The 22,307-nt window shown below is 42.2% G+C and overlaps 1 protein-coding gene across 2 annotated transcripts in view; it reads left to right on the top strand.

Annotated features, from left to right (window-relative positions):
- Window positions 1-22,307, top strand: part of VPS13C (vacuolar protein sorting 13 homolog C) — a 352,171-nt gene that overhangs the window by 125,537 nt on the left and 204,327 nt on the right. For both annotated transcript variants that reach the window (XM_089671418.1, XM_089671417.1), the window contains 5 exons: window positions 3,676-3,766; window positions 7,593-7,753; window positions 7,871-8,027; window positions 18,564-18,643; window positions 18,837-18,896. In XM_089671418.1, the coding sequence (XP_089527544.1) occupies window positions 3,676-3,766; window positions 7,593-7,753; window positions 7,871-8,027; window positions 18,564-18,643; window positions 18,837-18,896 (549 nt within the window). The remainder of the gene's footprint in view (window positions 1-3,675; window positions 3,767-7,592; window positions 7,754-7,870; window positions 8,028-18,563; window positions 18,644-18,836; window positions 18,897-22,307) is intronic.

Here is a 22,307-nt window from a genome sequence, read left to right as displayed (position 1 = left end):
AACTGCTATATTATAGTTCAGATGCAGCTTACATTTACTGGGCCATTTATTCTGAATTTGCTTTCACTGTTTTTGGAGCATTTTGGCCATATTCATTGTAGAATCGGGAAACTATGGCCCTTTGAAAGGTTTGAGGGGTGAGTACAAGGGTGGGATAGGTATGTTACATAGTTAGTCTGGCTGAAAAAAGACAAAAGTCCATCCAGTTCAACCATAAAAAAAAAGTTATAATCCTAAACCCACAGTTGATACAGAGTAAGGCAAAAAACCCAGCAAAGCATGACCCAATTTGCTCCTGCAAGGTAAAAAATTCCTTCCTGATCCCCTGAGAGGCAATTGGGTAATCCTTGGATCAACTTTACGTATAAATAGTAACCAGTTATATTCTGTGTATCCAAGAAAGAATCCAGGCCTTTTTTAAAGCAATCCACTGAGATGGCCAGAACCAACTCTTGAGGGAGTCTATTCCACATTTTCACAGCTCTTACTGAGTTTCTGTGTTTGGAGATTACATTTCATTTCTCCCAGATGTAAAGAGTGCCCCCTCGTCCTCTGTGATGACCTCATGGTGAATAACTCTACACCTAGTTTGCTAAATGAACCACTGATGTATTTATACATGTTGATCATATCCCCCCTTAATCTCCTCTTCTCAAGAGAGAATAAATTCAGTTCTTCTAATCTTTCCTCATAGCTGAGCTTCTCCATGCCTCGTATCAGTTTGGTTGCCCTTCTCTGTACTTTCTCCAGTTCCTCAATGTTCTTTTGGTGCCCAAAATTGAACTGTATACTCCAGATGAGGTCTTACTAATGATTTGTACAGGGGTAAAATTATATATCTCTCTCTGGAGTCTATACCTCTTTTAATACAAGAGAGGATTTTGCTCGCTTCAGAAACTGCAGCTTGGCATTGCATGCCATTATTAAGCTTGTGATCTACCAGAACTCCCAGATCCTTCTCTACCATTGATTCCCTCAGTTTTACTCCCCCTAGTATGTATGATGCATGCATATTCTTAGCCCCCAAGTGCAGAACTTTACATTTATCAACATTAAACCTCATTTGCCACATAGTTGCCCAATTAAACAGTGCATTGAGGTTGGCTTGTAAGTTGGAGACATCCTGTAAGGACGTTATTCCACTGCACAGCTTGGTGTCATCTGCAAAGACTGAAAGGGTATTTTTAATCCCAGACCCTATATCGTTTATAAATATATTAAAAAGTAAGGGTCCCAACACTGAACCTTGGGGTACACCACTGACAACCCTAGACCATTCAGAGTATGAATCATTAACCACTACTCTCTGAATATGATCTTTTAGTCAGTTTTCTATCCATTTACATACGGATTTTCCCAAGCCTGTAGACTTTACCTTACACATTAGCCGTGTGTGGGGAACTGTGTCAAACGCTTTTGCAAAAAGTATAGTACGTTCACCGCCACCCCTGTCCAAGGTTTTTGCTCACCTCGTCATAAAAAGAAATCAGATTTGTTTGACAACTTCTGTCTTTCATGAATCCATGCTGTCTGTTGCCTAAAATATTTTTTACCAGCAAGAACTCATCTATGTGGTCTTTTATTAAACTCTCCAGTATCTTCCCAACTATAGAAGTTAAACTAACAGGTCTATAATTACTTGGTAAAGATTTTGACTCCTTTTTAAATATTGGCACTACATTGGCCTTTAGCCAATCCAGTGGTACTATTACTCTCACTGAGGTATGTTGATGCAAATCAAAAGAAAAAAATAAGCCTTTTATTATTTCTGGTAGCAATGCTATTTATGTATTTTCTTGACGATAATACTGCACATTACAGTGCTTAGGATATAGTGGGCAAAAGCAATGAAAAAGCCCTCCACCAAACGACTATCATATCCTGAAATGGTTGGATATTTCCTTTACATTTTGATTCTTGGTTGTGGTAACTGCATTCATTTTCTTCTTTAAGACTTTTGTTCCTTTATTTTCACCTGGTGATCCAGCCAGTATTTCTGTTATTTTTCAAGTTCATTTGGCAGGCCAAGCTTTCCAGCAAAAGAGACAGAGGATTGAGACATACCATTTAACACTGACAGTGGTACTTACAATGGTTTGTTTTATTCATTCATAAAACTGTTTCTGTAGCTGCAGTTTGAATCTAACACTGCCCTCTTCCCAGATTGAGGGATCTGCTGTCCAAAGGTGTCTTTACTGCTCCTCCATTTAGATTGGAGATAGAAAGTATGTTACTGGCCGAATCACTAGGTAAAAATAAATGAAGAAAGAAAAGAGAAGAAGCAAATGCAGCTACATCTAAGAATTGGTAAGCTTCAATATATAAATTTTTTTGTGTTTGGGTATAATACTGCTTTAAAGAAGTTCAGCCAAATCTCTTTTGGCTGTACTTCTCCTGTGGATCACAGGAGTGCAGTTTGTTCTGCACTCCTGTGACCTGTTTTCAGCTGACAGCGGACTGTCATCTGACATCATTCTCCATCCAGGCTGGGGAAAGATCTCGACTTTAAAGTTGGGATCCATGCCAGAGTCTGGAGTGGTACCACAGTGAGCCGCTGAGAGCCTGAATCAGTCGCTCCCTCCCCCTCCACAGCCCAGCGCTCCTTTGAGGGCAGGGGGCAGAGCAGATAGCGATGACTGACGGTCACCACTCTCTGCTCATGTGACCGGCGGGGGACAGCGCAACATAATAAGTCTACACTCATCTTTTACGTCACAAAGTCATACAAATTACATTACTTGTGGTTATTATTTTATCTCATGATGAGTTTCCCATCAAAGATTTACACTTTACAGAAATATATAATGCAATGGTGTGAAATTATTTATCCAAATGAAACAATTCACAGTTTAAAAGTCTTAGTCACAAAGTTTTTTTTTATCTTAATGCATTACCTGCATTAGGGTACAAATACTTTCACTAGCTGTTCACTCCCCCCCCAAATACTAACCTTAGTCCGTCTTTTTCCCTGGTCTCACAGGGCAGATTGATAGCAGCAGAAGCTCCTGCTGCTGTTAATCAATTCAGTGAGGAGGGGGCAGGGCTAAGCCTTGTCATGTGTGTCTATGGATACAAACAGCCCTTCTCAAAAGCAAGCCTGCCCGTCTCCCCCGTAGTGTAGAAGAGAAGGAAACAAGTGTGCATTAAATTAATCAGCATATAGTAATGCCTTTTGGTCAGTAAAAAAAAAAAGTGTGCATTAAAAAGCAAATACCTAGACATGGAAACCCATCTTGATGTGAAAAAGTAAAAAGTAGGGCTATCCAGTTCAACTTGCCAGCCTACCCCAGTCTAATAACGGCCATTGTCGGCAAGGAACATGGATAGGTATAACTTATCAGCAAAGGGGGATAAGAAAAGCCAGTTCAATCTGCCAGACAGTTAGCCAACTATCAAAAACCAAATCAACCTATCTAAAAACATGCGTTTAAAAAAGGGGTTTAGTTAGCACACATTTGCAAATACATACGTAAGCCACAGAGCCCTACGTATTACTTTTTCACGCAGTGACGCCCTCCATGTTCACTGTTTAAAAAGCCAGTTATAGACCTGGGTAGGTGACCAGTTTTTTGTATGGAAACCCATCTGTTATGCATTTGTGAGTTGAGGCTTCTGTGTTTTGTGAACTACTTATAGGGTTGTGTTTTTGTATTTTTTTTCTTTGGAAAAATCCAGATTGCCGCTGTCCCAATTTTATCCAGAAGACCAGAAAAACTCTTAAAACAAGAAATTGCAAAGTCTCTTTTTATGGAGGAGGACTCATCAGGTAGCAACACATTGCATTTATCCTTGTGCATATTTACCTCCTAAGGATTAGGTTGTTTTTCTTTTGCTGCTGTGTGCTGACTTGCATTTTAGCTGTCGTATAGCCAAGTCAACTGATCAAATTAATATTTACCTACTTCCCCTTTCCCCAATATACTGTGTGCATATATATAATATTTTTTTTTCCTTGAAACAACATATTAAAATGGCAGTGAATGCTGAAAAAAAAAGCCAGTTCCACTGCAAGATTATGTCACAATGTGCTGGTATGCATCAAATTCTAGCACATTATGAGAGACTAGCCTAAAAACGAAGCCTTCCAGTGGCACGTTGCTGCCACTGATGGGGCTTTCATCTTCACCTGAATTTCTTTCCAGGTTTAAAGGCTCTGGCCGCTTGAATGATGTCATAGCTGTGGCACAGAGCTCTGGAGGGATGGCGTGAGTGTGCTGGTGACGTCACCAACTGCTGCTCCCTGGAATATCTCCCAAACGATTTATTACAAGCTTACCTGTAGGTAAAAGAAAAAACATGTTTACTATCACTTAAAATTACACAAAGTATTTTTAACCACTTGCCCTCCAGAGGTTTTACCCCTCTTCCTGACTAGGCCATTTTTTGCGTTACGGTTCTGTGTTATTTTAACTGACATATGCGTGGTCATGCAACGCTGCACCCAAATTAAATTTCCATCCTTTTTTTTCCACAAATAGAGCTTTCTTTCGGTAAAATTTGATCGCCTGTGCGGTTTTTATTTTTTGCACTTTAAAAAAAGAAAAAAAACAGACTGACAATTTGTAGAGAAAAACAATATTTTTGACTTTTTGCTATTAAACCTATCCAATAAAAAAAAAAAAAAAAAATTTTGTCATAAATTTTGGCCAAAATGTATTCTGCTACATGAAATGAAAGTAAAATCCTCCTGCGCTCAACAAGTAAGCTAATATATATATACACAAGCAGCTATCACCTTTTCCTATACCAAAGGTGCAGAGTAATAATAAGTAATGGTGATGAAGCGCTAATAAATACAATAAACAATTAATACAAAGTGCTGAATGCGTGATAATCTCAGTGCTAAAGTGCAAAACAAAATGGTCCCAAATATGGACCTATACAAAGTGCAAATACACACATGTGCAAAAAACGTCCATGCAAGAATTGTAGATATATGTGATTCAGTTGTCACTCCAAAAAACTTTCTGTGCTTGTGCAACACCCAGGTGGCTCAATATCCATAGATGGCCGAAATGCCCCCTCACCTTACCATGACCCCTCTGGGCCACAACGCTTTATACAGCAACACATTCTGGAGGTCTTTCATGTTTTTTGCCACAGATGGGGAACACCAGATGTGCACCTTCTGGTGTCCAAATTCAGTAAAAGAACTGGACAAGTTTGTTCAGGCCCATGGACCTTTTGGGCCTTCACACTGTATGCTCTGTTGATGCTGTGGGAATAGCTCAATCTGATCTGTGTTTTTTCGTTCTTCCGGGCCTTTTGGATTCTTTTGTCCCTTCTTGAAGCTTACCATCACACCTGAAGGAGACCTACAGAGTATTTGTTGTGAGTCAAGGAACTTTCAGCCTCGAGTACTCTGTGAGACGTATCCCTTCCATCCTCCAGTCAGGCCTGGACCAAACACTGGCTTTAAATACTGTTAAGGGACAAATCTCGGCTTTGGTAATTGTTTTTAAGAGACCTTCAAGGATAAGTTCATACATGGCCGCGCTGTTTTTAAATTATGACAGCAGATGCTAGGACAACATCCCCCTTCTGCTGTTACACCGAATGGGGTGAGGGGCAAATGGCAGCAGGAGCTGGAACATATTACATGTTCCACCCTAAATATGGGTGAACTTAGCCTTTCAGCCTCTATCTGGGTTCTCAGTCTGTTTCTTTATGCTCTTCAAAAGCCACTTTTTGAGCCTATCGGGGATATTCCCTTACCAGTAACGTGACCTTTCTTGTGGCTACTAGCCCAGCGAGGAGAGTCTGAGTTAGCGGCTTTATCCTGCAAGGAGCCCTTCCTACTGTTGTATGAGAACAGTGTTGTCTTGAGGTGTAAGGCTTGTTTTCTACCAAAGGTGTTCTTTGCTTTCCACCTTAATCAGGATATTGCCCTTTCTTCTTTATATCCTGCTCTGAAGCATCCTAAGGAAAAATCTCTCTACTGTCTGAATGTCGTTTGCCTCTCAGCTGCTGCCGCTTTTGAATAAATTGAATTCACCCTTTGTGCATTCTAAAGGTTCCTACAATGGCCTCCACCATTGCTAGGTGGATCAGAGTTAAGGCCTATAGTCTGAAGGTAGGGTTTCTCTCATCCCAGTAAACACTTGCTGCCACATCTGGTAATGCTTTTCAGTTTCAGGCATGTTTCTTAGATTACCAAGGCTTCCACATGGGATTCCATTCACACATTTGCTAAGTTCTTCTAGGTGCATGTTGAAGCCTCCTGATACCAGCTTTTGGTGTAAGGTGCTACAAGCTGCTGTGCTCTGAGTCTGTTAGGGCTTTCTTGACCTGCAGGTCTGTTGCATTGTTTGCCGTGTTGCCTACCTCTCGGCTGGATTGCTTTTGGCTGTCCCATTCATAGTGAGTGCCTGTGTCCTTCACTGTTCAATAAGAAAAATAGGATTTTGAATTGCCAGCAAAAAACATTTCCTTAAAGTACAGTACACATGACCCTCCCCTCAGTTTTGTAGCAAGCAATACAGAGATCATAAGAACAAAGGCTAGCTGGTAGAAATAGAGGGTTTTAAAGGGGGGATGTCCCTTCCGCCTTTCTTGTTGTCAGTGTTTAAACACCTGATGGAAGTTGCATATAACCCAGTCATAGTAATTAAAAGACCTATGTGTCCTTTACTGTACAACAGGAAAGGGATTTTAATGGTAAGTTAAAAATTCAGTTTTTTTGTCCATTGAGGAACATAAGAATTCAGATGCAATCAGATTATACTGCTGTTTACGGGAAGAGTGGATTCAGGCAAAATCAGCAAATTTTAAAACCTTTCTCCACCCAGAATGCCTCAGTGTCTTAGGAGGATATACATCTTTCATAATTGTTCATTAGTGGATACAGAGTGGAGTCAGATGTAGGATTATGTAGCTAAGCTACCCTCAGGAGATCGGACACTTGCAAGAAAAGCTATAAGACAAGCCATCATAACCCCTACCACTGCCAGCATGACTCAGAATGGATCTCTCTCCTTTTTGGTTTTGTTTTATTTTCTATTAGCAAGCTTCTTCAGTAGCTGAAGAGCTTACAAGTTCTCATTATTGCAGTTCTCCAATCAGCTGGTACTTGGCATCGCCTTGGATGTCTTACCCTGACCTCACAAACTGGAAAGCATGAGGCTGCCCTGTAATGTGACCTTTGGGTACTGGTCTCTGCTGAAGACATTTCCCAGCCACCTGGTTACTGCATGTAGCCACTGCACACTTTACAGGCTTAGGGGCCATACTGCACACATCTGGTGAAAGTCTCTCCCTTTACGGTGCATACTTTCATTGCTGACCACTCCTTCTGAAAAATTACTAGTTCCCTAGGTCTAATACTGATCGAATTCTTTCTTAATCACAGATGCTGAACAAGTATGCACTTTCAGAACGCTAACCTCACACTGATTTTTGCTTGCAGCATTCTTATTCTAAGCCAGTTCTGCTAAAATTATTAAACCCAGAGACAGCCAGGCAAAAAGTATGCTTAGGAGAACAACAATTGCAGCCTCACTGCTATTGTGCAAGTTTTCACTAATGAAATAGCCATTCTTGCCATGCACAAATATGTTCATCCTAATATTTTTTGTGCTTACTGTATTTTCCAGACTCAAATGAAGAGTTCTTTGACACTAAAGAAGTTGATCCTTCCTTTGTGAGAAGTAACCCTGTTCCAAAAGAGCCCTCACATAAGGATGATTCAGAACCTGCAGCAGAGACTACCCCTGAGGATCTGACAGATCTGCACCTACAATTTGAAGTGAAAGAAGTAAGTTAATGTACACAACCCTCTTCATACCTTTATAATTGTATAATTTTTTTGCTGCATCAAATTTTACTAGGTATTGTATATAATGTTCTAAACCATATGTTATTTTGACTCTAGGTTATTTTGGAATTGACCAAACAACAACAGAAAGAGGAGATCACAGTTTTGGTGTTTAGAGTACAGCAATTGGGTACTGAAGCTTATGTTAAGACCTATGATCTTCAAGCTGTGGCCTATCTAAAAACAATTAGTCTGGACTACTATGATGTTCTAGGTAAATTATCATTAATATTATCATCATTATTATGTTTTTTCAGGATACAAATTTTCTTATGCTACGTTGAATGTATTGCTTAATATATTTCTGTTGTTCCATCCCGCCTGCTATCCATTTGCTTCATACTTAAAGCGGAGTTCCACTCAAAAGCGCAAGCTCCGCTTATTTTATAAACACAAAAACTATTTTAATAAACACAAAAACTGCTGGAACTCCACTTTAAACTGTGATTAATAATGTTCATAATATTATAAATGTTATTATATTATAAATGTTTTACTTTTTTAATGTAAATATTAAGATTATTCTTCCATGATAATGTTACTAAGGTTGTTTGCAGAATTGTGATTTATATAAAATTCTGCTTGCCTCTTATTCCTCACAGCAATTCCTCTTTCTTTTGCAATAGCACTATATCATTGCTGATGACTATAGTGTCTGTTTAGCTTATTCTGTGGATTGTAGGTTTCTTTTAGAGCTTGAGAGGTTTGACTTGTTCCACCCTCAAATATTTGATACCACTAAAGCGCATCTTCATTTGGTTTGTCCTACCAAGGAGTTAGTGCTGTACTGATATTCAAGTAGACATTATCAGTAATTTTAGGTGGCAATCAGTAATCACTCCCTTAGGACGATTGCTAACACATGGTTTATTTTTTCGATGTTGTGCTGTCCATTTATGCAGCACTTTTTGTTGGTTGTTTTCCTTTTCTACATTGAAGATGAAAGGTTTTCAGTCCAATTTCTTACAGTGCAAGAACTTCCTGTACTGTCATAGAAAAACACTATCCTAATCATGCCAGGAAACTAGGAAAAGCTTGCTAGAAACCACTGAAAGTTCTTCTTTGGCTAGTGGGCTAGTACTCTTGACTCATAAATGTGCACTTTCTGCCACAATTTTCCTGCACCAACTGATCATCTTCTGTCTCACCTGTTGCATGATACAGGCATAAGAATTTAGTGATCACCTGAGATTTTGACATTTCTTAATGCTAAATCCCCTCATTCCATGAGTACCCCATTGGGGAAGAACCCCTGCAACAAACAGCCTCTCTGACTAAAGCAGAATTCTCTGCCACTATATCCAATCTGTTCCAAACGCTATCACAATTTCTGGAATTGATGGGTACCAACAGCTGTAAACACTCTTTTCCCTCTCCTTCCTTTGACTGTATTTTCATGCTTTACAACCTGAACTGCATAGCACACTACCACTTCCAGAAGGCAAGGGGGATGATGAAGCTTTAGAAGAGAATTTTGAAGATTTTTCACTGCCAGACCTATGTGAAGCTACTACTTCAGCTTCTCAGCACATGCTGGCTATTGTGGACTCATTAACTGAGGTAGTACATACTAGTCTCTGGCTAGATACATCTAATGCTGCACATTCTCCCCCTATTCCTATGTGCCCAAAATAGAGAACTATTTTTGAAAAAAAAATTTCTATTCTTGATCTAGCTGACTGGGCTTTATACAATGATTATCCCAATTCCAAGGAGTTATTTACTTCTGACAATTTTGATGGATTGTACCCTATGGAAGTGGAATTTGGGAAAAAATGTACTGTTCTCACTAAATCTTCCCTTTCCTATACTGAATATTCCATCTACTGTTTCTTTTTTCCTCCATTAACGATTGATAGGGGTTTGTAGACTCTTGTAAAGTTCTCCTTTGCTCTCGCAAGTTTAGCCCTTCAACTGGCTATTGACACAGATGCCTGATTATGGCAAACTGCACTGGAGAACTCCTGATACATGTAATCTTATTCTTACTACAGTCCCCCAGCAGTACATTTTGCATAGATGCCATGAAGAATGTGATTAATCAAATCTCTATAATGTCCTTACGTTCTATGTATATGCAAAAAAGTTTTTGGATTAAAGCTTCCTTGGGGGACCTTTTATGTATGCCCTTTGAAGGCAAGCGTCTCTTTGGAAATTCCCTTAAAGAATACATTGATGCAGCTACTAAGGGAAGGGAGTTTCCTACCCCACTACAAACAAACATATATTATTATTATACAGTATTTATATAGCGCCAAAAGGTTTGCTCAGCGCTGTACATTATAGTGGGGGACAGTACATAAGACAATACACTAACAAAACAAAACACGAGGGGTTCGAAGACCCTGCTCTTTCGAGGTTACAATCTAGGAGGGAGGGGATAGTGCTACAGGAGGAAGTGGCTGTGGGGGATGGAGTGGTAGGAGGAATGGAGGAGATCGGCTGTTAGGTGAGGGTGGGTTAGGCTTCCCTGAAGAGATGGGTTTTCAGGGTGCGCCTAAAGTTGAGGAGGGTAGGTGACAGTCTGATGGATTGGGGTAGTGAGTTCCAGAGGATGGGGGAAGTCCTGGAGAAGTCCTGCAGTCGGGCGTGGGAGAAGGAGACCAGGAAGCTAGAAAGTAGGAGGTCTTGTGAGGAGCAAAGAGTACGGGTTGGGTGGCATTTGGGTATCAGGTCGGTGAGGTAGTTTGGGGCAGCGCTAAGAATGGCTTTGTATGTCAATGTTAGTAGTTTGAATTTAATGCGTTGGGTAATCGGCAGCCAGTGGAGGGAAAGACAGAGAGGGGTGGCAGAAGCGGAGCGGTTGGTAAGGTGGATGAGTCTGGCCGCTGAGTTCAGGATAGACTGAAGCGGGGATAGCCTGTGTTGTGGTAGGCCAGTGAGAAGGGAGTTGCAGTAGTCCAGATGTTAGATAATAAGGGAGTGAACGAGTTGTTTAGTAGTGTCTGGGGTTAGGAACGTACGTATTTTTGAGATGTTGCGGAGCCTGCATGAGTTTGCCAGCAATTGGACATGGGGTTGGAAGGACAGGTTGGAGTCTAGAGTGACACCTAGGACTTTGGCTTGTGGGGTGGGACTGATGGTGGTATTGTTGGTCGTGATGGGGGGGGGGGGGTCACGGTCTGGGGGGGAAATTAGGAGCTTGGTTTTGGAAAGGTTCAATTTGAGGAAATGGAGCGACATCCAGTCTGATATGTCGTTCAGTAGGTGGGTGATACGGGCGGAGACCGAGGGGGTGAGGTGAGGGGTGGAGAGGTAAATTTGCGTGTCATCGGCGTATAGGTGATAGTTGAAGCCATGGGAGTGTATCAGTTTGCCGAGGGAGGAGGTGTAGATGGAGAAGAGAAGGGGCCCAAGGACAGAGCCTTGGGGGACCCCAACAGAGAGGGGGAGAGAGGGGGAGGTGGTAGCGTTATAGGTAACGCTGAAGGAGCGTTGGGATAGATAGGAGGAGAACCAGGAGAGAGCTCAGCCTCTGATGACAAGGGAGTGTAGTTTATTAAGGAGGAGGGGGTGGTCAACTGTGTCGAAGGCCACGGAGAGGGCGAGGAGTAGGAGGACTGAGTAGTGGCCATTAGCTTTGGCGGTTAGCAGGTCATTAGTGATTTTGAGTAGGGTGATTTCGGAGGAGTGTAGGGGATGGAAGCCAGACTGTAGTGGATCGAGGAGGTTGTTGTCAGTGAGGTGATAGCTTAGGCAATTGTAGACTAAGCGCTCAAAGAGCTTCGATGTAAATGGCAGTAGGGAGATGGGTCTAAGGTTGTTCAGGTCGGTGGGGTCCAGGGAGGGTTTTTTGAGTATAGGGGTGAAGTGCGTGTGCTTTAGGGGGGGTGGGGAATGCGCCAGTAGAGAGGGAGAGATTGAAGATGTGGGTGAGGGAGCATAGGATGGAGGAGGAGGGTGACCGGAGGAGTTGTGTGGGGACAGGGTCAAGGGGGCAAGTGGTGAGGTGGGCTTCTGAGAAGACCTTAGTGACCTCCTCAGTGGTAGCAAGGCTGAAGGAGCGGAGTGTTGGGGAGGTTATAGTGTGCGGGATGTTAGGTGTGGTGGGGGGCAGGGCGGTTGCGAGGTCAGAGGAGGGGAGAGTTGATGGGGTTATAGTGGGAGAGAGGCTAGGTGGGGAGGTAGATTGAGCATTGGCGATGTCCTTATGGATTGCGTCAATCTAGTTTTGGAAGTGATTGGCAATCTCATGGGCGGTGAGTGAGGTACTGGGTGGAGGTGGGGGAGAGAGAGAGTAGGGAGTTGAAAGTGGAGAAGAGCCGGCAAGGACAGGTGGAGAGGGTGTTGATAAGGGTTACGAAGTAGGCTTGTTTGGCGGTGTGGAGGGAGGAGGTGTAGGTGAGGAAGGCGGATTTGTAGAGGGAGAACGCGCGAGGGGATCTGGTTTTGCGCCACAATCGCTCCAGCGCGCGACTACGTCATTTAAGATTTTTAGTGTGGTCGTTCTGCCAGGGTTGAAGCGGTTAGGGTCTAATGCTGCGTGTGGTTAGGGGTACTAAGGAGTCTAAAGCAGCTGACAGCGAGTCGTTATAAGCAGTAGTGGCCAGGTCAGGGCATGACAGTGAAAGGATGCTGTCGTACAGACGGTCAGCTGCAGAGTGGAAGGGGGCAGGGTTCAGGTTGCGGAGGTTTCGGTTGGTGGTGGTTTGATGTTTGGGGGGGAGGTGTTTGAGGACGGGAAGACGGAGAACGTAATGAGGTTGTGGTCAGAGAGAGGGAAAGGGGTGTTTGTGAGGTTGTGGGGGGTGCAGAGATGAGAGAAAACGAGGTCCAGGGTGTTCCCGTCGGTGTGGGTGGAGGACTGTGTGAGTGCAAAAGAAGAGGTTAAGTGGAGGAGTTGGGATGTAGGCGGGTTGTTGACGTTGATAGGATATTGAAGTCACCAAGGATGATGGTGGGTAGCTCAGAGGAGAGGAAGAAGGGTAGCCAGGCGAAAAAGTCGTCGAGGAAGTGGGATACGGGTCCAGGAGGCCGATAGATTACTGCAAGAGCCAGATGCAGTGGGCCTCAAAGGAGGAGAAGGATAGAGAGGGGGGGTTTGGGAGGACCTGGAAGGTGCTCAGTGGTGACAAGAGCATGCCGACACCACCACCTCTACGACCCCTCGGTCTGGGTAAATGGGACCAGACGAGACCTCCATAGGAGAGTGCCGCAGGGGAGGTGGAGTCAGTGGCTTGGATCCAGGTTTCGGTGAGCGCTAGGAGGTTGAGGGAGTGGGAGATAAAGAGGTCATGGATGGCGGTGAGCTTGTTGCAAACCGATTGGGCGTTAAGGAGTGCAACCGAGAGTGGAGGGGTGGATGCGGGGAGGAGGGGGACAGGTATAAGGTTGAGGGGGTTGCGGCGGTTTGTGGGAGTAGGAGGGTGCCTAGTGGGTGAATGAGGTGTTGAGGGGCCAGGGTTCAGGTAGATGTCCCGGCGGTTAGGAGAAGAAGGGTGAGAAAGGTGGCATGGGAGCGGGATGTGCAAGAGTGCGTGGGTCTGTTAGTGGTGGCTTGTGGGTCGGTGGGAGAATGGAGTATCAGGAGGAGGTGGTGAGAGCCGTAGTGGGGAGATGGAAGTAGTGAGGGTGCGATGTATAGTTGTTTTGGGGGAGTAGGGGGGTAGAGGGAGGAGATTTTGGGAATGAAGGAGAGGAGTACAAGGAGTACAGGTGGCATATTAAGAGGGTGAGCGGAGTGCTGGTCAGTTGAGGGAGGTGAAAGGTTTCACATCAGAGCGTATTGATGCGGAGAGTCTGTCGCGCAATGGCGGAGGCTGAGTTGGGTCTCGTAGGCCAGGTTCATCTGTGGGAGGAGAGGGAGAGTGGTGGGCAGTTGGATCAACTGCTGGCTAGTCACGGCGGTCTGTGGGTGCTGTGGTCCGGCGTCTGGAGGTGCTGTAGGGCACGGCGTCTGGAGGTGCTGTAGGGCACGGCGTCTGGAGGTGCTGTAGGGCCCGGCGTCTGTGGGTGCTGTGGGCCAGCGCTTGTAGGTGCTGTAGGGCCCCGGCGTCTGTGGGAGATGTAGGGCCCGGCGTCTGTGGGTGCTGTAGGCCGCGTGGCAGGCTCACCTCCGCCGGATTGGACGGGACTTGGGGCTGTGCGGTGGCAGGGGCACGGGGGTGGCTGTGTAGCACACGGTGGGGAGCAGGGAAGCAGTTCTGGTGGTGGTGGCTTACCCTCTCAGTGGCGGTGGCTTCTCCTCACGGTACAGGAGGGAGCAGGAGGCAGGGGCTCTCCCCCCCGTGCCTTCCTTATTTATTGGGCCTCCTCTAACTTTTGCACATGAATATGTTCCACCCCCTCAAGGCATGTCCTTCTTCTCGTGGCAGACTCTCTACCGGACCTACTTAATAGCCTTTTTCCCATAGAAGTTTTCCATGCACCCCTGGACATAGTGTGGGTGGGGGAAATGTTTACAGACATTTCCTCCAACTCAGAACGGAGACATTAACTTTAATTTCACTCCTTAAGACAAGTACACAAGGGAGTTTCTTTTGCTGTCCTCTCTCTGTTCTCTTCTAAAAATGCTTTCATACTTGCTGGTTCACAAAAGCAGACTGTTTTGTCCACTGTTTTGTCCATGCAGTTTACAGTCACAAGAGGTGGTCATCTCCTTCCTTTTGAGGATGACTTACAAAGACTGAAAATGGCTCTTATACGTTTTAGTGATGCATGTCCTATAATGCCCTTTAAACTTCTATTCAAATTACTATAGTAACTAGGCTCTTAGGTATTGTCTTGTAGACCTGCCACTATATCTACTGCAGCAGGTAGTATTATGCCTAGTCTCCTGTAGATCTGCCATTATATCTCTCTAATGAAAGATTTTCTAACGTTAATAGGAAACGCAGCACGATTCTCCCCTTCTATTTACACTGCAATGTAGCCTTTACATTTCAAAAAAATTTCCACGGACACCTTTTTTTTTGTTGTGTATCCAGTAAGCCATTGTAAGAGAAGAATGAAATTTAATTATGGGTGGGGCACTCATTTAAATGGGTGTGGTTAAAGAAGCATATTATTGTACAATTTAATTTTAAAATATTATATATAAAGAAAGATTTATTATAATATGTAAAGAATGAGAAAAAATTATTGTTAGTAATTTATTTGTTTAGCTAGCAATACATGGCTCCTGCTGTATCAGCTGAAATTTGAGCCATGGGTGGCCCTGTCGGCACCACCCAGCTTGACAAAAGCTGGCTTTAAAATTGAAGGAGTTGAGTGAAATATTGTCAGCCAAAAATTACAGCATCCAATCATATTCAGTCACTGTCTGGGTATTCAGACAGCCATGGCTGCTACTGTCCAAATATAATTGCCACCAGAGGAGATTCCTGTTTTATGTGGATTGTTTAGTCAAGTGATTTTTCTTCTTTCAGGGTTGAACATGAAAAATTTTCACGTGTATGTTTAGCCTTAGTCTATATAATTTATTTAAAGCTTGGCAATCCAACAATTCTTGCAGAGAATACAGTGATATCACACTGCAGACACATTTAGCATATAATTAGAAAACATCATATGACACCAACCATTCTGCTGAGTACTGAGCTTTTGTAAGTCGTAAAATCCTAGATAATACAACTAGTTAGGAGGCAGTTCACTCTGTCAAATTCTGAATCGTATAGAGCAGAGCTAGAAATAATGGAGGTTTCTACACTGACCACCAATGCAATGGGGATTTTACACTGACCACTAATGCAATGGGGAATTTACACTGACCACCAATGTAAGGGGGGGTTTACACTGACCACCATGTAATGGGCAATTTTACTCCAACCCCCAATATAAATGGGGGAGTTTATACACTGGTCACCAATGTAAGGGGGGTTTACACTGACCACTGGTGTAATAGGAGAATTTACACAGACCACCAATGTAAGGGGGGATTTCACGAACTACCAGATTAAATATAATTTAAAAATATCCAAAAATAGCTACTCATATCCGCAGACCAAAAAAGGCAAAATTCTTGCAGCAAAAAGCTGCAGGGAAAGTGTATGGGATTGGGAGTACCAAGATGGCGACTGCTGTCCTTACCAGATATGACGTTACCATGCTTCTGTCCTATGTGTTAAGTCGCCGGTAACGTGACTTCCTTCCTTCCTTTTTGCTGCAAGAATTTTACCCTTTTTTTGGTCTGCGCACCTTTTTTAAATGCGAGTAGCTATTTTTGGATATTGTTTATAATAAAGTTTGTGACATATTACACTTATGGGAGTCTTCTTGCTTGTAACTTCTATGTGAGGGACTGGCGATATGAGATGAGGTCTGCGGCCATTTCTGGAGCATGCCTGTGAGAGTTTGTCAGCGTCATTGGTGATGACCTTCCGCTCTTTGATTGCGATCGAGGACCAATTTCTCAGAATCTGCATTTGAGGTTCTGTATGCTTTGTGACTCCTTGCAGGTCGCATTTTGAAGGTGAGCGCGCACGCTAGCCGGTGGAGGATATTTTTGTATTTCTTTTCTACACTGGAGTTTTCACTCCGTGCACTGAAGATTGATTGTGTTGTTTCCTGTGTCTTGGGACTGTCATTTTTTTTTTTTGGGACTGAGTCACTTTATTGTCTAATAATTAATTTTTGGGACTGAAGCACGTTTATCTACACGATACACATCATCATTATTCTTATTATGTTCACTTTTGTCACCAGTACATTATAGCTGTTTGTGCTGCCTTTGTTTGTTGTCTTTGTTTGCACTCATTCACATGTCTTTTGCATTTGTTATGTTTACACTTGGATGAGGGGCATATGTGCATTCATTATATATTCATATTATGTTTTTATGGTTTACTGTTCATGCACTAAGTAGTGCAGCACCCTTTCACTTTTAATTTATTTTCACTATTTTGGAATATAGTTAGGTGTTTGCGGTCACTTTTTTGGGGGGTCATTACAATTAGGGAGGTAGCACAGGAGGACCACTTTTACACTATTAGTGACCCCAGGAAACTCTTTTCAGTTTGTCAGGTGTTGTTTTATGCTAGATTACTTCACAGTTTGGGTACAAATATATAAAGGACACAAAGATTGAATTAATAATGCAAATACAGTAGCTCTTGTTTTTAGACAAGAATTGTTTAGCCCTGATGTCTGTTTTAAACATATGTTTACACCACCATCAAAGACCCTCAGTGACATGTTTAATCACTATCAGACTTTTAAGCTGCGGCTATAAAACCAGGGCTGTCATGTGGCCATTGCTGGCATGCTTAATGAAATGTTAAATTATGGTTATCTTTTAGGCTTCAGCTAAGTCCACAACCTAACTTAAAGTGTTACTAAACCCACAACAGTAAAATCCATCTGTATAGGCAGTAAAGCATGCTTGTTATACTCACTGTGGAACATAAGGGGTTAATCTTCTGCATTGTGTAAAAATGCTGTTTGATCCTGATTTCTCTGATCCTCCCCTTCTTCCAGTGTCCCCTTCTTATCTCCTGATAAAGACATGGTGTGGTTACTCTGCACATGCTCAATTTAATGTGTATTGCTAGAGAGGTTTTTTTGTTTTTTGTTTTTTTTTTCTTGGGAGAGTGGCCCTGTGCTGATCACATGCAAACAGCACTATCTAGAGAGAAGTCAAGGGTTCTGCATCCTCTGCAAAATTAAAACTCCTTCTACAAGCTTTAACATGTGCTCTGCTGGACACTGATAGAAGTAACAAGACTTTTCTAACTGCTAATAAGAAAAGGTATTTAGCAGTTTATATCTACTAAAATAATTGCACTTCTGTGTTCTGCGTAGTGTGGGAGACCAGATATAGTGAATGCAGGGTCCTAGGTTTAGTAACGCTTTAAAGCATTTAGAGTTTTATAATCAAGCCATTGTAATGACTTTCTTTGCACACTTTTGCTATTAAGAGGTTGTATCTTTGGTGTTGTACATCTGTAATGACCTCTGCTAGATACATTGCTGCTTATTATTTACATAAAGTTCATGAATAATAGGAAAATTAAAACTTTATTTAAAGTAGTACAATAGGCAGAACTTTTTATTTTCATTTTGGATAGAGTTACCTCTGTCAGTTTTTATTTTGCCATCTGTGTCCCATTTGGGATATATACCTTCACTTCCTGCCCTGGAAGAAAAAAGGAAATCAATGCAAATTAAGGGAATCCCTTGGGGACCCACAAATATAAGATTTCCCCTCTCTTACTTTTCTGGGGACAGCCTACAATTTGGGATTTTCTTTTACTTTCACTTTCAATGATACTGGCAAACAGGAGAAATCGGGAGGGTAAATCTCCCTAACGGGGGCACAGACAGGAATAAAAATCTAATAGATGTTCTAATCCAGCATTTTTCAGCCAGGGTGGGCAGGCACCCTGGGTGCCTGCAAGTGTCTTCAGGGGTGCCTTGGCAAAATGCCTAAAAAATGCCAATTGTATACAAGCCAGCCCTGGGGTCAAATTAGCTGAGGGAGAAGAGAAAAACTGGAATTCAAGTCAGTGCCAGTGTGCAAAGGTGCCTTTGCTGTGGAAGAAAGAATCAGCTGTAACGTTGGGTGTCCTACGTGTGTGGATATTGCTGTGGTATGTAAAACTATTTTAGTTTTTTACATTTTAGAATGGGATAACTTGAGATTGTGTTTTAAAGTGTTTCAGAGTTTTAAAGCTTCCCTTGACTGCAGAAAGGGTTAAGAAACACTGTTCTAATCCATCTCCACTCTATCCAAAACTGACCAAAAGTTTTGCCTTTAGTTATACTTTAAACATAGCAAGGCGATTGATATAACCATACTTTACTATTGATTCAGGTCTCCATACACAGCCTCTTCATCTAATAAACTCTTCAGATAAAGAAGGTCTGGATCTCTTGAAAGTAGAATATATTAAGGTAAGATATTGTCCTTTCTTCATCTTCTTCTGTAATGGTACTTGGCACATTTGCATCCATCTGCAATTTTTTTTCCTGAAAATGTAAGTACATAAAATAAAATATTTAATTCAGTTTTTTTATTATTTGTATATTTTGTATGCACATAGTGAGATAAACTTTTTTTTTTTTTTTTTTTTTTTTCTTTTTTCAGGCTGACAAAAATGGTCCTAATTTTCAAACTACTTTTGAGAACACTGAACAGACCCTAAAGGTACAAACTGAAATAAACAAAATTCTATTTTAATCTTGATTTCTTTCTTGTTGAGACACAGAGATTTTAAACCTTTGGGTGAAACAAGGTTCTTGCAAGCAAGAAAAAGCTGCAGGTAGATGCTTCAGCTAAGATTTATGGTGGGAAAGAGCTTGCATGACAATACACTCAGCAGATGATGTGAGTGCTCCGTCCCTCAGTGTTACCCCACTGTGGCAGAATCTGTCAGGAATATGGAATAATTGCAACCTGTAACCTATGCAAGTAAGGTAGCTCCTGGTGCTTGGCCTGACAGGCCCACTCACAAAATCAGATGTAGAGCAAGTGCTGAAGTATTGCCAGTGCCTCTGGACTTAGAAACCACTCTGCAGCTAACTTTTACCAGATTGGAGTCTGGAAAGTGCCCCAGATGGAACACAGTGCCCAAAGCTCACTTCCAGGCTTATCCCTGCAATGCCCAGTCAGCGGGGTATGGACACAATACACCAAAGGACAACTGCGCCAAATAGCTGCAAACCAAAAGACAAGGCTCAAACAGCAATGTAGAGCAGAGTTTTGATTGGAGAACAAAAATCAAAAAACAAAAAAAATGGGTTAATCTTAAAAAAACAGAGCTGAGGAAAATACATCCAGTCTGCAAAGACACTAGCAAAAACCTGCTACTATCTGCTGGTAGTAGGAAGTTTGATACTGAGCTGGCCTTGCTTTGTTTCCCAGTGTCCAGTCTTCCTGTAGGCAGTAGTATAACCTGAATGTTAAAGTGGAATGCCATCTTAAACCCAACAAGCCTTTAGAATATTCCCTCCCCTTTTCTAACACCTATGCTGACCAAGCTGTGTTTAAAAGCATATACTTACCAATTTTTAGCATGCTCCTTTTAGGTTACGTGATCCCCCATGTCAGTCAGTGGTGTCTGCAGGGGAGGGGAAAGAGCATTCGATAACAGCTGGTAAAGCCTGGAGCGGTTATGTCATCTATAGGCTTACATGACCAATCCATTGTTGGCACTCCCTCTCCCCTGCAGCCACCACTAGCTGACACAGGAAAGCCAACTGGGCTGGAGCGGGCTCAAAATAGGTACATATATGCATTTTTTTTAATACAGGTTAGTCATCCTAAGTGTTAGGAGGGGGGAGAGGACGTTTTTTAAGGCTAGTTAGGTTTAAGTTGGAATTCTGCTTTAAAAGGGAAGTATGGGAATAAAAAAAAAAACAAAAGAAAAAAAACAAACTTACATGCTCACCTAGGTGGATGCAGCATCGATCTGATGCTGCATCTGTCCCCTGTTGCCTCTAAGACCGAGATCTAAGTAATTAAAGACCACTGATTGCTTAGTTCTCGGCCTTCAGTGAGTGATAAGCCGGTGACTGTCAGTCACTGGCCCTCTGCTCCACCACTCCAGTTCCCACTGGGGTGCCAGACTGTGGTAGGGGCGCGAGTGGCTGGCTCAGGCTTTCAGCAGTTCATTGAAAGGCTGAGTCAGCTGCTGGCCAGGAATCTGGGTGGATCACAACGCTTTAGCCCTCTGTCTGCTGAATAAGGGTCACAGGAGTGCAGCACTAAGTCCACTCCTGTGGAGAAGTAGGAGCTCTTTAAAGATTTCCTGTGTCCCTCAATTAGCTGCAAGACTTTTACAATTTAGTACAAAATGTTTACAGAGATACTTTGGATGGCCACTTGCCACAGTTTTTGCCGTTCTGATATAACATATACAATAAAAAACATGGCATTAAGAGACCCCATTTTGTAATAATAGATACAAAAACAGAGGGGTTGGTTAACTAAAATTGGAGAGTGCAAAATCTGGTGCAGCTGTGCATGGTAGCCAGTCGGCTTCTGACTCCAGCTTGTTCAATTGAGCTTTGACAAAAAACCTGGAAGCTGATTGGTTTCTATTCAGAGCTGCATCAGATTTTGCACTCTCCAGTTTTAGTAAATCAACCTCAGTGTGCGCAACCCAACATAACCTCAAGTGTAAGTTTTATATTGGCCTGGCAGCAAAGTTGTATAATTATTATTTTTTTTTATTTTTACTTCAGTGTTAACAAGGTGGTGGGTGGGTTAGGTGCAGGTGATGCACTTCCAATAATGTATTTACAGCACATTATGGCAACCTTACCTCTGGATGTTCCCTGTTCTACCAATGACAACTCACACAGTCAGTATATTTGCAGCATAAATTAATGAGTTCACTCGTATGTGCAAGTGCAGATTTGCATGTGTTCGATTTCAAGTGCTTCTTTAGCCAAACGGTGCCTGAATTGCTTCTTTCTTCAGCCAGGGTTCCTTAGTTTAAGAACTGACATGCAATAGCAATGAATATGCAATCCTGAGTACTACGCCATTAATTTCTTTATGGAGAATACCTACCAGTTTACTGTTCTTTGCATTTTTACCTGTTGGTATCTTCTTTGTGTAGAGTAAAATTCAAAATGCCAGTCCGTAAATGCCATGTCAGTAAATTGTGCACAAAATCATTCTCCTGAGCAAACATCCAGTTCTAAAGTTTCCTCACCCTCCTACTCATGAATGCTCTTTGCAAATTGAGAAAACCTAGGGGCTGAGTTTACAAAGCTTGTTAGGTAGATATTTCCTGGAAATACTGTATGTAATCTCATGTGCCACTCTATGAAAATATAATAAAATAACGCCACATACTAAACATATAACACACAATGAGCCTCTCTGTTTCATGAAGTGTTGATAAACCTGTGTACAGCACACTCTTAAAGCTTCAAAAAATATACATTAAATTGAACTATATATCTTTTCAATGTGCATATATAAAGAACAAAATAAAAGTGAAAAAAAGTCCAGCACAAATCAAATTATTATATAAATGCAAATCCATTTCTTTAAGAAATGTTAATTCCAATGTGACGCCACCTGTTCCTGTGGACGCACTCACCTGTGCCGATGGCCCTGAAGGTTGTAAAAGTTCTAATAAAAACCTCTTCTCTTCAACATGGGAACAGCTTTATAAAGATATCTCTCTCCCTCAGGGTTTTGCTTGTTAAAAGCACTAAAAAAAACAGCCTACGTAGTGATCTCTGTTAATTAAAACATACTTAATTGTGCTTTATTATAACAATATTGCACTCTCATCTCCTTGTGCATCTACATTGTTCACTCAGTGTTGAACAGTGTTATTTCCTTGACACCACACCATAACTACCTTACATTTCTTAGATCTCAATTCACAAAGATGCATAACATACTTAAGACTAGAGTTACTGTACATGTTGATTTTATTATCATCGCCATTATCCTCTGAATAGCCTAGAGCTACAGAGGAGATTTTTAGTGGCCTATTATCCTTCAAAACTTGCTTGCAATTTAGGTGAAATGATCACTAAACGAATAGGCTACACAAGTAGCATGCAGAAGTGTCTTCTATTGATAAGTTAAACA

The sequence above is a fragment of the Staurois parvus genome, unplaced genomic scaffold (assembly GCF_062004578.1).
Source record: "Staurois parvus isolate SC_StPar_1 unplaced genomic scaffold, SC_StPar_1.0 ptg000105l, whole genome shotgun sequence".
Lineage (NCBI taxonomy): Eukaryota > Metazoa > Chordata > Amphibia > Anura > Ranidae > Staurois > Staurois parvus.
This window is presented reverse-complemented; position numbering and strand designations above follow the sequence as displayed.